The sequence below is a fragment of the Sander lucioperca genome, chromosome 1 (genome assembly GCF_008315115.2).
Source record: "Sander lucioperca isolate FBNREF2018 chromosome 1, SLUC_FBN_1.2, whole genome shotgun sequence".
NCBI classification, from domain to species: Eukaryota; Metazoa; Chordata; class Actinopteri; order Perciformes; family Percidae; genus Sander; species Sander lucioperca.
In genome coordinates this window covers 51,634,364-51,650,737 of record NC_050173.1, presented here as the reverse complement: position 1 = coordinate 51,650,737, position 16,374 = coordinate 51,634,364, and the positions used below count along the sequence as shown (strand labels likewise).

The 16,374-nt window shown below is 42.3% G+C and overlaps 1 protein-coding gene across 4 annotated transcripts; it reads right to left on the bottom strand.

The window, feature by feature from the left end:
- Positions 1–1,983: 1,983 nt before the first annotated feature.
- ap1ar (adaptor related protein complex 1 associated regulatory protein) lies at positions 1,984–16,339 on the bottom strand. 4 transcript variants are annotated; one of them, XM_031280018.2, is made up of 10 exons: positions 16,112–16,339; positions 12,959–13,007; positions 12,837–12,863; positions 10,604–10,629; positions 10,087–10,183; positions 9,817–9,915; positions 6,812–6,876; positions 4,753–4,826; positions 4,491–4,613; positions 1,984–2,649 (listed from the first exon to the last, which is right to left on the bottom strand). In XM_031280018.2, the coding sequence occupies exons 1-10, from the start codon at positions 16,180–16,182 to the stop codon at positions 2,378–2,380; spliced, it is 903 nt and encodes a 300-aa protein (XP_031135878.1). In that variant the 5' UTR covers positions 16,183–16,339; the 3' UTR covers positions 1,984–2,377. The 4 variants fall into 4 exon arrangements, with proteins under 4 accessions (XP_031135878.1, XP_031135880.1, XP_031135881.1 ...); XM_031280020.2 differs by having other exon boundaries at positions 6,812–6,873; XM_031280021.2 differs by lacking the exon at positions 9,817–9,915.
- Positions 16,340–16,374: the final 35 nt, after the last annotated feature.

Here is a 16,374-nt window from a genome sequence, read left to right as displayed (position 1 = left end):
TGCTTTCATTATCAGCAGTAAACACCCATCAGATAATGATTTATAAATGTTGTTAGTTCAGAGTAACTGATTTGGATTTCACATCAGATTAAATAAAAAGTCACCTAAAATGATTTGTCTCCTGCCAGCAACCAATCAGAAATTGTCTTTTTTTTTTTTTTTTTTTTTTAAAGCTGGTAAATACAAATATTCTGCAATGATTCCCCTGTATTTCAGAGCAACTATCCACATTAACAATTTAATAATTTAGCTTTACCCCAGTTGTTTGGATTTCTGACTTTGATCGTGAATAACGGCCAGAATTAGTGCTACCAAAATATTGCTTATTGCAGCCTCTTAAATGTGAGGATTTCTATTTCATTCCATACTTTCCAGGCTGTGATTGGGAACCCTAGTTTATCACCATGAACCAGAGAACCAGCTGATTGAAATGACTGGTATTTCAAAAGATGCTGTTTAGGAGCTGGCCATCTATGAAAAAAGGCCAGTTTAAATAATATAATTGTTGCAATAAGGAACGTGGCTTGCTGCATGCTTTCCCAACCATGGATATGCTAACAATGTAGAGAGGCACAAAGACCTGCTGTCCTTAATAATCCATAACATGTGTTTGTGGCGTGGATTAGCGGATGGATACCCGAACCGAGCCCATTGGGACCAGGCGGTACCCGCCGGGCCGGGCCGGGTTCGGACAGATATTTAGAAATGATGTTCGGATTCGGGTCAGGCTCGGTCACATCAGCGCGATAAGGCATTGTACATTTTAAATTTAAAAAAGCTTATTATGTAGGTGCGCACCTGTGTTAACGTGTGCTTGTTGCCCCGTGTGCGCTGATGCCTCATCTGTTGACATTTCCGAATGCCGTCCTACAAACGTGTCATAATGTGTCATTAGTATGAGAAAAAAAATGACATTTTAACTGTCGGGCTTGGACAGAAATATCTTAATGCCTGTTGGGCTCGGGCCGGGCTCGGTTACAGCTCTGTCGGACGTGGCCCGGGCTTGGACAGAAAAATGTGGCCCGATCCGCACTCTAGTGTGGATGTCATGGTGCTTGGCAATGACGTTGCTGTTCTGTGCTATTGTTTTTGACATAAAAAGTGTCAAATAAAGAAAAGAAAAAGGGCAGTTTAAAACCCAGATGTCCTAAAATAGACCAATGGGCCCATTAAGAGGAGGCGTTGTATGTGTTTAATTATGTAGTTGTATAAAAATGTCTCTTGCTGGCAGATGTTCTCTAATGGAAATGTGTATCTCAACAAACATAAACTACTGAGCATATCAGTAAGTGTTTTCATGCTTGGGCTTCTTTTTTTGAATTTTTGTGAACACAAGACTGTAAGCCCTGAAAGACAGACACATTTAATACACATTACAGTTACGGAGTTTTACATTTGGTAGGTCCCAAATTGGCAATATTACTCTTATTAGGCCTAACTGGAGCGGGGAGGGGGTCCTCGTCAGAGTGCATGCACAGAATCCATGCGTTATTCGAGGGTGCTGCTGCTTGATGACATGCTGTCAATCAAACAGTGAGAAAAAAATGATATAAAAAGTATGACTGAAATGATGTGCATGATTCAGATGATGATAATAACCCATCACCACCCCAAGAGACTGGAGAAAGGCATTGAGTTCCTTTTTTTGTGCCATCATACAACAGCTTTATGAAACCAAAGGGCAGAGATGAAACTAAGCCGAGAGACTGAGGGCTTCAGACACTCCTTTTCATAGTTTGTTGATGCCCCCCCCACCCTCACCAAAAGACATGCTGGAATTCTCTCGGCATTGCCACTGACCAAGGCACTGGCCTCAGAGCTGCAGTTGGTCCCCAAGGCACCGCACTGCGACTGACTAAATAATTAGGATAGGTCAAATGCGGAGACATGGCCATGCTGGCATTTAAAAAGTAACTTAATAAGTTAACACTCCATGAACCCCATCTCCCTACAACCAGTGAAATATGTCATTCCCATGAGTGATTTTTTAACACACAGCCACTAAAGCAGCCATCTGCTCTTACTTTAGAGTATCTTGGCATTTTCTGTACGATCACCTGGACTCTGTGCGTTGACAATAAGCACTTGCTGAACAATGTGTCAAATGGTAGTGGATGCTAACTGACCTGTTGAAGTTACAATGCATAAATGGTCAGCTTATATGGCAAATGAAGGCACTGGAAAAAAATGAGTATTTGATAAAGATATCACTACGTTTTACTGTAGTAACATACACAACATATTCCCCGCAGCATCAGACTCCCATATTACAGAAAATATGAGGAGCAAGTAGGTACATTTTAAGTTTCATGAGGCAAAAAGCTGGTGAGCTTTGACATGAAGCGGACACAACAAACGTCTCCTTTGGTGCTGGACACTATCTGCCCTGGTTGTCGAACCTGAGGCCACAGTCCGACGCGTCCTCAGAGGGAGTGTCTAGGACAGGATTGACAAACCCCTCAAATTCAGTGTCTGCACTGTCCTCTGGAAGGGTACTCACAAAATCATTCTCCCACTCCAGTGCGTTGGAGTCCTCGGAGGCCGAGGTCGGGCCGCTGTTCATCTGCTTGGCGCCGGGCCGCAGGGCTGCGCGCAGGATGTCCTCCTCCGTCCGGGACCTCTCCCAGGCTGGAAGTGCACGATTGATTCCTACAGCACAAGGACACAAGCTTTCACTCTGACAGCAGAAGGCAATGAAGTCAAAAACTGCTGCAGGCAGTGATCCGGTGGCTCAGAGCATCCAAGTAACCTGTTCCAACCTGAGACTTTCCAAACCTAATTTAAAACTTAATATACTACATTTCTTTTTAATGGAACCTAACTTAGATGCTATACATTGGTGCTCATAAGTTTATGAACCCATGCTAAAGTTGACTAAAAAGAGGAATAAAAAAAATATATATATCTTTTGGAAATTGATCTTAATGCCTTAATTAAAAAAAAAGAGGAAAAATCCAACCTTTAAGGACACCAATTTTCTTTGTGAATGAATAATGTATCGTAAATAAATAAATGTTCTTCCTTAAAATACAGGGGGCATAAGTAAGTATACCCCTATGTTAAATTCCCATAGAGGCAGGCAGATTTTTAGTTTTAAAGGCCAGTTATTTCATGGATCCAGGATACTATGCATCCTGATAAAGTTCCCTTGGCCTTTGGAATTAAAATAGTCCCACATCATCACATACCCTTCACCATACCTAGAGATTGGCATGGGGTACTTTCCATAAAATAATCTCTCAATGCAAATCAAATCAGCTATTAGGCTAACTGACATAAAACCATGCCAATCTCTAGGTATGGTGAAGGGTATGTGATGATGTGGGGCTATTTTAATTCCAAAGGCCAAGGGAACTTTATCAGGATGCATAGTATCCTGGATCCATGAAATAACTGGCCTTTCAAAATAAAACTCTGCCTGCCTCTATGGGAATTTAACATAGGGGTGTGTATACTTAAGCCCCCTGTATTTTAAGGAAGAACATTTATTTAGTCACGATACATTATTCATTCACAAAGAAAATTGGTGTCCTTAAAGGTTGGATTTTTCCTAATTTTGTTAATTAAGGCATTAAGATCAATTTCCAAAAATATTTTTTATTCCTCTTTATAGTCAACTTTAGCATGGGTTCATAAACTTAGGAGCACCACTGTATATGTATATCAGGGTTTTCCCTACCATTATACGGCTTAGGTGCAGCACCTAAGCCATTTTGGGCACCATCTAAGACAAATAAATGTAAAACTTTTCTCAGAACTAATGGTTGTAGTTGGTCTCTGGTGGACTTATTTGGCAAGTTTTGTATTTTAAGTTTTTGATTGTTTTGATTATTTATTATCTGCTCTGGCTTTTCCAACGTTTTAGACGCAGATAATGTAATAATGGTCCAAAATTATGTCAAATTGCATTCCCCAAACCGAGGGAGAACACTGTATGTACGGTATAGGATCTTTGTTTTTATGGTCAGAGCTGAATTGATTGTACGTATGTACGTACGTATGTATGTACGTAGTGCCCTGCAACAACAATGCATAATAATACAATTAACCCTGTATGAATCATATTCAAATTATTAAATGATATTGTGATATAAGGTGTCTTTTAATAGATAAAATGGACGTGAAAAGAAAAGTGTTTCTGCTGAACCACAGAGAAGAATTCTCACATACAGACATGTTTAACTCCTGTTATTTAAATATTTTGGATAGGACTTTTGACGAGGGTTGATACATATATAAGATACGCTGTATGCACTGTGCGCAAATGGCCTGCTCTGCCTCTTCTTCCCCCCTCTTTGCTGCAGTGTCGCTGAAAAAAACAATCATTCGTGGCCGACAAAATAACCGGAGCCCTGTTCTGGAGGCACGGAAAGCTCTGCCTTGGTCCCCCCCCCCCCCTCCGGTGTGATCACAGTTTGAACTTCAATCAGCACGTTACGAGAACGTGTGGTGGGTCAGGGATTTGCGACGGACCCAAATGGAACCCTCACCTTCCTCGTCTTCCCACTCCAGATCCAGGGAGGTCCCGTCATCGTTGGTAGAGCGGGTCTTGGTGGTGAAGTCCCAGCTGCACTCCGTGTTGGGGGTCACCACGTTCGTGTCAGACGGCAGTCCTGCAAACAAAGAGTCAATTATAACAACAGCATGCATGGAACTCCAATACCTTTTCATCAACACATGTACTGTATGTACGGTACAGTCTACCTGTATATTATTGGAGCTAATGTAATCAAGGCCAGATGGCTCACTTACTGTTGCCCCTGAAAGAGTCCGACTGGGCTTTTACATTCTGGAGGTAGACGTCAAAATCCTCGCCAGAGTTTTGCCTGGAACGGGCCATGACAACAATAGCAGAACTGTAAGAGCAGTCACTCATGGCTTTGACACAGTTGGCCTGAATAATGGCCTAATAAAAGGATTTCAGTGATACCGGTTCCTCTTTGTTTGTTGCTTATTCTGGCACAGTGAAAATGACTTAACTGAGTTATGAGACTGGGATACGTTAGCCTACACACTGCAGGAACCAACTGTGCGCTCACATCGTTAAATCAACGTTCCTGTTGAGATCTTAAAAAAGAAATACATCAGATTCTCTGCCAAATAGCAACAAATGAACGTATCACACATCCGAGGTGCTGACAGATAAGAGTTATTGATTAATACGACTTCTTAAATGAGTGATTTGCCAGCTGCTGTGGTTCAGTAGGTAATATATTTGCTGAAACGGTCACTATATCCTGACAGAAGCACGAGACAATCTGTGAAAAAAAAAATCATGTTCCTCTCATATTTGATCAGTGCTGTCTAGTTTTACACTTTGACCGCAGTTCGTGAGCTGTCATTGACACTGCGTTAGAGACTCCTCGGCTCTGATTGGTTGTTTTTCATATGCCACTGGGAGCACCAGGAGGAGGCTGGGGAACAAGATCTCTCACACACACACACACACACACACACACACACACACACACACACACACACACACACACACACACACACACACACACACACACACACACACACACACACACACACACACACACACACACACACACACACACACACACACACACACACACACACGTTTGTTTCACTATCTTTGTGGGGCCCCGTCATTGACATAATGCAGGGGTGGCCAACCAGTTAGGTATAAAGAGCCACAAAAAAAAACGCACCATAGCAAAAAGCCACACAACACATGCACGTCCACACTACAACAGCAACAGTGTCTTCCAGATCTAATGACAGTCATAATACATAGCAGTTTTCATAGTTTTTTTTCTCACTTAGATTGACTCAGTGGGAAACCTGACAGTCTTTGTTATCCACAGTCCTTTTCAGGTCTTGCTTGAACTCGGTTGTGGCCACTCGAAGAACTCTCTCACTCATTTGTCACTAAAGGGGCTTTCAAACAGTCGGATTCAGCAGTGAAAGGGTTAACGAGGAAGGTGATCTGTGGCCGCTGTTTTTCCTCAGGTTGCAGAATCTGTCCTCAAAACTCTGCTGCATTATTTTCCATTTTAAAATAATTGGCAAATGTATTGGCAGATGCATTCAAATGTGTTTTTTTTTTTTACTTTTCTGAAATACTGTATGTTTCAGAAAAGTTAAAAACAACAATCAACCAATGACACAGCCCCCAGCCACACAGTAAGAGCCTCACAGGAGCAGGCAAAGAGCCGCATACGGCTCAAGAGCCACAGGTTCGCCACCCCTGACATAATGCATTCCCTAGCCCCTTACCCTAACCTTAACCATCACCACTAAATGCCTAACCTTAACCCTTACCCTCACCCTAACCATAACCTAATTCTAACCCTAAAACCAAGTCTTAACCCTCAAACAGACCTTTAACATTTTGGGCCCCACAAGGCTGTGCAGACCCCACAAGTATACTGTATTCCCCGGTTTTTGGACCCCACGAATATAGTAAAACAAGCGTACACACACACACACACACACACACACACACACACACACACACACACACACACACACAACTAGTCAAAAGTTTCGACACGCTTTCTCATTCGCTTGAATGGGAAAGCGTGTCCAAACTTTTGACCGGTACTGTAGTACTGTCAGGATATAGTGACAGTTTGAGCAAATATCACAAAAAGCTAATTTTTTTTTTTAATGAAAGTTACCAACTGTAGCTTTAACTTATTGCCCCTTTAAACGAATCCAGCATTACTGTTTACTAAATATATCTACTTTAGTACGCCTACTAAAATCTATGCAGCGCCTCATGACCGCAGCTTGTCCTCGGCTCCACAGCTATCCTGTTGTCTGATGAACTCAAGTGACTCACTTTCTTTGCTGAGTTTCACCGCCGGAGCCATCTGCTCTCCCCCGTGTCCTCTGGGCAGGCAGCTGCTAACAAAAAAACCCCACAGATCAAGTAAAAAAGATAGTCTTGTCTTCCCATGATTAAAAAAAACCAGACTGTTTATAATAACAGTTTTGGTGCTATTAAGTAAAACATGTGAGCAAAAAAAAAAAAAAAATTCATAAAACAAAGCAACACCAGAGAAGCAGTGGAATGTGGCATGAAAAGCAAAGAAATCTCAATCCCAGCTGCGTCCCATTTCCATTATATCACATTCTATGAAAAGCCGTTTCCCCGCAGCAGACCTTTCCCTGATACAGTATAGGAAATATATAGCCGTGATATATGTATGTCATCCTAACAATACTATTATGTGCTAATAGTTAGGGTTGCACGATATTGACAAAATGTGATATTCAGGGTTCATACGTATTTTAACCTGTATTATACCTTTCCATGACTTTTTGGCAAATTTCCATGACTATGTATTCCAGAAAATGTCAGTCGACATTATACAATAAGAATAGAAATGTGTTAAAGTTTACCCTCAGAGGTTTAACAATAAACAATTGATGTGGTTCATAGTGGGATTTGTAAATTAAACACATATTATTATGCTGTGTTAAAAATTCCATGACTTTTCCAAAACCTTTCCAGGCCTGGAATTTGCATTTTTCAAATTCCATAACTTTTACAGTTTTTTTCAAAACGTATGAACCCTGGATATTGCGATATAGATTATGAATATTACGATATCGATATTAATTTCGATATTTTTAAACGTGTAAAAATTACAAAGGTTACGGGAAAACGCATCGTAACAATATTCATAACAATATAATGCACAGTGAGACTTACATACAGCTCCGTAGTGCGTCTGGACCACAGGTCGGTCGTGAATGAAAAATATTCACTCTATCCGACTCCAAACTCTGCCTGCACCGCCTTTTATAAAGTTGCGTGATAGCTACCTGTGAGAAATAGGTGCGGGATGGGATTTGGTACCGTTGATCTAGTTCATTCAGAAGCTTCTTGAAGCCTTTTTTATCCTCTGTGTGGATGGGCATCATATCTACCAAATAATACGTTATAGCATTGGTGATTTCGGTATGTCTCTGAGTTCTTGTCGTACTTTGTGCCACTAGCAGAAACACTCGCTAGCGAGGCTTGTTTGGCTAGCTCTGGCGTATTAACTGCAACAGGGTTATTTTTTGGATAGTATCATGCACTCATGATTCCTTCCGTTTTGTTGTCTCTATCTATTTCTTCACTTACACTGTCACTCTCTTGAAATATGCACACACGTGGTTCGCTCCATAGGGTTTGTCACGTAGTGGACCCGTGCGCTGACGCAGGGTTTCCCGCAGCACTTTGCAGCTCGGGCGGCCCGCCTAAGCTGGGGAACCCTACCGCCTTAACTAGGTCGTCAAAAAAAAAAAAACTCTCGCTGCACAAAAGGCCGTGAAGTGCATCTTGGACAATAGCGCGGACACGCTTCACACCCGAGCGGGCACGCGCGCCACACGGCCGAAATGAGAGAAAGAAAAAGAGACATGGTCCGTCGCTGTCTAGAGGATAACTAGCCAGTTGATATCGTGCGTGTGTGTCCGTGAGAACAATCGCCAATTCACTGTCGCGAGTGCGTCGGAGTTTGTCAACAAATGTGCGGCAGCTGGGGCATTTCTATATGTTTCTCTGTCCTGTTCTTCACATCAGTGAGGCTTTCTTCTCTTGTTTCAACGAAGTGAATACATGACGAAGTGACTGGAAATATCCATCACCTCTCATGCGAGGTTTCGCAATGTCCCGGCTGCTGCCCGGTCTTTGAGACACAGCTGTTTTTTTTTTTTTAATCACTACACGCGGTTCACAATACACGGTTAGTTAGCGTAGTTACACACAGTGAAATGACGTGTCCTGTTTTTATTTCACGCATACTATCTGCTGGAGTGTGTGAAGCTGTGGGCTGAGCTCTGTTATCTCAGCGCAGTTTGTTTTGGAGAAGAGTTGTCGGGCAAAGTGGAAGAGAGCGTGTCACGGAGGATAATGGGAGCAATGCCAGTAAAACTGTTATAGCACTTTTTTTGAAAATAGTTTAATGAGCTTAAAATTGCACATTGCAACTGTTATTTGGAAAAGCTGGTTATTTATTAATTATTTGGTATTATTTAAATTTAATATTTAGTGTAGTGTGTAGTACAGAGTCTGCACTACGGAGATGTATTAATTATATATTACTGATGTAATATATATATACTGATGTACTACCCCCCCCCCGCCCCGGTCAGATGGCAAACCTAACACCTTAACTAACACATTTTCTGTGGGAAACCCTGTGACGTGCACTAACATGTGCAAGTGGCACGGTAACTGGCCAATGAAACATGATCATTATAGCGTTTCAAGCGAGCTCTAAATCAAACACAACTAAGCCACACAGCCAACGGACGGGACGCAGCGCTCCACAAAATAAACGAAATATTGCATACTTATTGTGACACTTTAGATATAATATTGCGCAATACCGATATTAAGTCGATATATCATGCACCCCTTACTAATAGTCCACATTTCTCTTTTCAGTAATGTGAGGATTGTAATGACTGTAAAAGCCAGGAAAAAGTAAGGGTATTATTTGCAGCATGGGCCTTTTCTTTTCCTCATTTCACTGCTTGTACTTGAACTGGACTTGGACTGAATAACTGACCATTAGCAGTGTTCCTCTACAGCTATAAAAAATGCTGACATTGCTCTGGTATATGGAGCACTGAGAGGTATGACAGTTTCCCAGACTGGATAACAAGGACATGTTAACACGGGCAAAAAGAAAACAGAGAAAATATCACCGTGTCCCTTTAAGACACAGAAGGCTGAGGACTTGTAACAGTGGAAAGCCTCTGCACAGGGCCAGCAGGTTAGAGGAGAAGTTGTTTAAACCAAGCAGTAAGTCAAACTGGCAGAAGGGAGCGCGCTCAGTGCCGCCTCACCTCCTTCAAGTTTCGTTGACGCGCCAACCTGGCGGCCTCACGCTGGGCGGCAATTCTAGCCTCCTCTTCTAGCCTTAACTTCTCCTCTTGTGCCTCTAACTGAGCAGACAGAACAAAATGAAACAAACACAAAACACAGAACAGAAAATTACAAAACCAGAAAAAAAAACAATGCAGCAAATAAAAAAATAAATAAGGCAAAATAAGTCTAAAACATGAAAAGGAAATAACGGTGACTGTAAGTCTAACAATGGACAGACTGTGTCTTACCTCCAATTGTATCTTCTGGTCGATCAGGAGCTGCCTGTCTGAGAGCGCAGTGTAGCGGTGCTCTTTGAGGTGTTTGATCTCATCTTCATTGATTGGCCTAAAAAAAAGAACAATTTCTGGTTGAATGGTAAACTAATAATAATAATTATAATAATAATAATGCATACTTTATTAATCCGGCAAGGAGAAATTTAAGTTTTTCACTCTGTTGTTATTACACACAGGCCTGAATTACACACACGTTCAGTACCTATACATGCACTAATGGAGAGATGTCAGAGTGAGGGGGCTGCCCATGGAAAGGCGCCCCGAGCAGTTGAGGGTTCGGTGCCTTGCTCAAGAGCACCTTGGCAGTGCCCAGGAGGTGAACTGGCCTAACCTCTCCAGCTACCAGTCCACCACCGTACTTTGGTCCGTATGGGGACTTGAACCGACAACCCTCCAATTCCCAGCCCAACTCCCTACTGACTGAGCTACTGCCACCACAAACTGTTAAAAGTCACGCCGGATCTCTTACCTCGGGCAGGGCTGTGGGCTCTCGGCCTGCAATGCAACAAACACAACATTTAACCACACAGCAATGGATGTCAGGAAATGCATCTTCACTGCTGCACTGTTTGACTCAAGCGCTACTAGTCTGGGACTCTGCAGACGGTAATCGAGTTACTCCCAAAGTGATGCTCAGTGGCTGCACCCGTCATCTTCTATCCATCACTGGAGGAACTAACAGAGGCAACTCTGATGGGAGTCTGAAAGTAAAAACTATCCTGGAAGTAACATTAATAATAATGCATTTCATTTATATAGTGCTTGTTTTTAACACTCAGACACTTTACAAAGTGTTTAAAAGGAAATACATATACTACAAAAATTCACACATTAAAATACACACATTATTAAACATAATAAGTACCAGCATACTGCAGCTTTTTAATTAGACTATACATCTTATAAAAACCCTTACTAAGTCTTTTGCAAAGTAGTCCCCACATTTTTGTTGCTTTTTCCTTCTTTTTTGTGGCTTTCCCCAACGTTTTTGTCCCGGGTTTTTTTGGGACCTTTTTGTCGCTTTATTCATTGATTTGTTTTGTTTTTTTACACTTTTTGTTGCTTTTTTTCCAACTTTTCTTGCTTTTGTTGACATAAAGCCCTAGCCTGGCTCCGCCCTCCTACGTACCTCCACTCAATTTTCATTTTCCTTCAGTATATCATCTGGTTTTGCGGTATATTCTTGGGTTTTCTCCGACCAAATATTTGGCGGTCCAATCAGCGAACAGAGGGAGTGGTGGAGAACGATGACGTTGAGGTCGTGCGCTAGTTTGAGTTGTAGTTCCGCAATGGCGGCGGAGAAAGATGCGAGCGAAGCCATTCGGTCCGTTGTGGCAACGCTGCCGAATATCCAGAAGTTAAAGCCCGAGCAAGAACAATCTTTGCGGAGTTGTGTTGGTGACCATGATGTTGTGGCCCTCCTCTCCACGGGGTTTCAGGAACAGTTTGATTTTCCAGCTCGCTCCGTTAGTGGTGAAGGAGTTGGCTAACTCTGGATTTCCACTGGAATCGGAACGGCTGCGGACCGGCTCCGCTGTGGAACGGCTGCGTGCTCCGCCGTCCATTAATACCCACTAGGTCTGGATTTGTTGCGGCACGGCTGCGGCCATGACTGACAGCTGTAGTCACGAGGACCCACGAGATCTCGCAAATTCACGTAGAATAGAACCACAAAACCACCACCAGTTAGTTTCCATCCAGAGGAGTAGAGGGGAAACTACTCTGTGCTGTGTTTTCAAGGTGTAGTGCAGGGAGATATGATCCGCCGTGAGCATGGTGTATTTTACTTTGAAAATTAACCGGATTTTTATTTTGTTTTCTGTGCTCGACTTCCTGTCCCGCACTATCTGCCGTGTGCTGAATTGCTGCGGAGCTCTCCGGCGTCCAGCAAAAATAGAAGCTCTGCGTATCTGCTCCGGAGGGCTGGGACCGCCAGAGCTGGGACGCAGCCGTTCCGCAGTCAGTGGAAATACACACATTGACTTTAATGGAAACCTAATGACTCCGCCGACGTTCCGAAGCGGATCCGCAGCCGTTACGCATCCAGTGGAAATTGCCGGTAAAGCGAACGCTAGCGATGCTAAGCCGATAGTTGTTGTCGTCTCCCCTCGTTAGCCTGGTCCTACCAGACAGTACATAGGAGGGCGGAACCAGGCTACCAGAGTGGCTCTGGGCAGATCCAATAGGTTTAAACTTCAACAGAGTAGCCGCCTTCAAGGAAGTTAACACTTGTCAATGGAGAGTGGCCAGACTCTCTGTACAAATGAAATGTACCAGAGTCTGGTAGGACCAGGCTAATAAAGCCCTACAAAACTCAGCAAAAAAGTTCCTTAGCCATCATAGAATTTAGCAAATCAAGCAAACCAAAGATTAGGCTACATTTTTAAAAGCAGCTGCCACACAGCCGACTCACAGCAACCTGTTTCTCAGCCTGAATATGAAAACTCTCTGCTTCTGGGGGAATTTCTGAGTCTTAATGTTGGCAAATCTGCAAAATTCTAATTTAAGTGTTGCATAATTGCAGTCTGAAAAACAGTTTCCTGTCTTTTTGGTTTGGCGCACAACTAGGCGGGCCAACATTTATTGGGAACCTAAATTGATATGCGGGCCGGATCAAAATCTGCGAGGGGCCGGGTTTGGCCCGCGGGCCTCGAGTTTGACACACGTGTACTAAAGGTTCTTAGAAACATGATTTGACTTACCTCATCACTTTCTACCAGATTTTCAAACTGCAAAATAAAAACACACAATTAGACATATATCAGAATACTGAATAGTCATCAGTTATAACAGAAAACAATACTAGTAAATGTACGACTCACACCTCTATTGTATAATGCTCCCCTGTGGTGCTGCTTCGGAAGTATTTCGACCTGTAGGAATAATGAAGTATGAACACACCAGCAATCATCTAAAATATCTGAAAAAGTAGATAATGGCTTAACAATTTATTGTGAATAGCTGCACTTTCACATGACAGTTGTATGATGAATATATTATATTATACTACATTATATTATACCACTGTCATCAAAATTTGACAAAGCAGCTGCTGTGTTCCTGGTAGATCAGTAGCTGCAGAGACGTCCCGGCCTACAAATCCTATCCTACAGTCTAAAGAAAACATATTTGTTTGGTAGATCCTCGCGAAAATCATACTGTAATCATTTTAATTTCTTTCAATGTTAATAATTTAATGAAAATGAGAATAATGATACAAAAACGATAATTCCCTCCAATATCGTGAATCATATCGCAATATCAGTCAAAATAATTGCAATTGGATATTTTCCTCACATCGTGCAGCCCTACTTCTTTGCCAGTTTAGATGGAGGTGATGTGGACAATGCCAGACTACGTACAGACTCACTGCACAGTGAATAAATGAATACATTGCTCATCTGTAAGAGTATCCAGAATCAACCTCAGTGACTTTACACAACATAATGCTAAAACTTTAGCATCGAACCCAGATGCCAGTGCTCTGCTGTAAATGCAGTGATGAATTATGTGTCTATATTGTCAGAACTCAACAGGTAAAGTGGCCTATTCGCCTTTCTATCAAAAACTTGATTAGTTCCTTTAAAAAAAAGGTCCAGTGTGTAACGTATTTAGTTGTTCACTATCAAAATCTGTGTTGCCCGTTCACAAACTTGTCCTTTTTCATGAATATTTACCACCACCATCAATTCCAAGTATTCCTTTTGGCTTGAAATTTGACATTTGCATTCACATAAACTGGGGTAGACGCTCCATATTCATGCTCCATCTTGAAATACGTTAGCTGGTAAGGGACATACAGGACATACTGCTCCGCCTTTCGCGTTTTCGCCGTCACATGATAAACTCACAGGTGCTGCTAATGCTGCTAATGGGTATTGTAGCTTCCCGGCCCCGGCAAGTTTGAAGAAGGAAACATGGAGGACCACAAGTATTCAAAATCCAAATTTCAGGAATAGGAGTCTTCTTCTTCGCCCAGAAAAAGACAAAAAGGATATTGAAAAGAGCAAGAGACCGGCTTTTTGAAGCATGAAGGCTACCGTAGCTGTAATACGTACTTTGAACTGTGTGGTGCGAGAGAGGTGATTGCAATATATGATCTCAACGCTAGATGGGAGAAATTCCAAGAAGTTTGTTTGTTATAGAGCATTCTTTAAGGTGGTCCGTATATGCGTGGAGGTGAACTGTTGACTGCTACGTTTGCAACGGCGACGTACCGCAGACGTCGCGGCTCGCGCCTCTCGATATTTAGCGACGTTTGCCTCCCCACCGCCTGGCTTCGGGTTCCGCTTTTGCGCGCTCCCCCGGGGCGTCGGGGGCGACTGCCGTGGGTGGCTTGGGCCCCGTCATAACTGCTTGCAGTTCTAGTTAACATTAGTAATTATAATCTTAAACAGCTAATGTAAGTCAAAACTGCCAGCGAGCTTCTCCTGTACTGTACGGTAATTCCTCTACTGTGAGACAGTAAGTCACGTGGTTATGACACAATCTTTAGCCTATTTTTATAAAAACGTCTGCTATGGAGCCATAACGTGAGGTACAAGGTAATGGAGCCTTTTATAGATTGTCGTGTTTCTTTAGAAATAAACAATGGACAAATAAAGTCTTTAAACGCTTCAGATGTAAAGTTATTCGCTGTCAAAGTGACGTCAAAATGAATGGCAGTCAATGGAATGCTAACGGTGGGTGAGTGCTTGTTAGCATCAAAATGGCGCCATAGGATCTACGGGTTGACAGTCCTTACCCCCTTGGCGTCTACTCCAGTTCATGAGAATGCAAATGTAAAATTTCAAGCCAAAAGGAATACTTGGAATTGATGGTGGTGGTAAATATTCATGAAAAAGGACAAGTTTGTGAACGGGCAACACATATTTTGATAATGAACAACTAAACACGTTACACACTGGACCTTTAAAGAGTTAATGTGGGTTGATAAATCTTACATCTTGCCATGAAAGCTTTTTCATGGCAGACATTTGACTTGTAACAGCAAGAAAGGCACAGATGTAACTATATTATGAGCTCTACATGCCTAAATGGAATGCAGCCATAATTAACATTATTGATCACACCTGTGTTTTTGGTGCTTTGTCAGTCTTCTTGGCTTATATCCTTGATTAAGTTACGATTGATTTAATCTTTAGGATGTTTACCTCATGTTTAGGCCAAATGAAAAACTAATTTAACTGGATATTCTTCTATTTATTTCACTGTATTGAGTGTGGCACAAAACCTAGGCCTTCATTTCATTACTCCATTTTTCAAATTTTGAACATGACCTAATGGAGAAAGCTAAAGTGGACGTTAAACAAAATAATAAAGGCCAACCCAACTAATAACTTCTACTGTATCTGTCAGCCCCAGTATGTAAAATACGGACGTGGTGAATGAGTTGAATTGCTGTGAATTGCTGCTGGAAGAGAGCAAGCCTTCTGTAATCTTAACAAAAGCATAAAGTCAGACTAAAAAACATCAATTATTAACCTAAAATGTGACGGCCTGCAAACAACGCAAGACAGACAATTGAGACTCAGTATATGCATAAAGACACAATGAAGGTCCAAATATGAGTACACAATCATTGTCAACGACTTCTTAAAACAGCCCTAGCTCCCGCTTGTCTTTTATGCTAATTATCTAACGTTAGTCTAATTAGACCTAGCTAGCTACATGTCCACACTGTTGACAATAGGGGTGGGGTCTTGGGTCCTGTTGGCAGTGGCTGGCTGCAGGTTAGACCCCCTCAGAGACCCTACACTGGCGTAACCAGTAGTTAATTGACTGACCTATATCTCTGGGTTACAGCATCACTACCAGGTCCACACACAGAGCTGTCAATTAGTCTTAATAGAAACACTGTGGCATCACTTATCGACTAAGCAACTTTTAGCTAACGTTAGCAGCAACCGGATACGCTGGCTCAGATGATGCTTTTTATGCTAGTTAGCTCACCTAGCTAATGCCATATTTCACTTACCCGCCTCCTCTCTGGATCCTGTTGGCTTCTCTCCTGAAGAGCCCAACACAGAATGCCCAGCAGTTACCCATCGCATTGTCAAATATTACTATTATTATCTAGCTGCCTAGCTAGTAAGGTCCTGACAGCTGCTGCTGCTGCATTGGTAGTTACATCTCCAAGTCCAGTCCTGCTCCAACCACTTCCTCATTCTCCTTCCTCTCCCGGTGATGACAGTGAGCACATAAATGTTCAATACCACCACCTACTGTCGCTTTCTTGTC

Excerpts from the sequence above, each read along its gene's own strand:
- ap1ar (XM_031280018.2), bottom strand. The coding sequence starts at position 16,182 with ATGGGTAACTGCTGGGCATTCTGTGTTGGGCTCTTCAGGAGAGAAGCC. Across the intron at positions 12,864-12,958 it reads GGGAGCATTATACAATAGAG|TTTGAAAATCTGGTAGAAAG; the intron begins GTGTGAGTCGTA and ends TTTATTTTGCAG. Across the intron at positions 4,614-4,752 it reads GGACTCTTTCAGGGGCAACA|GACTGCCGTCTGACACGAAC; the intron begins GTAAGTGAGCCA and ends CTTTGTTTGCAG.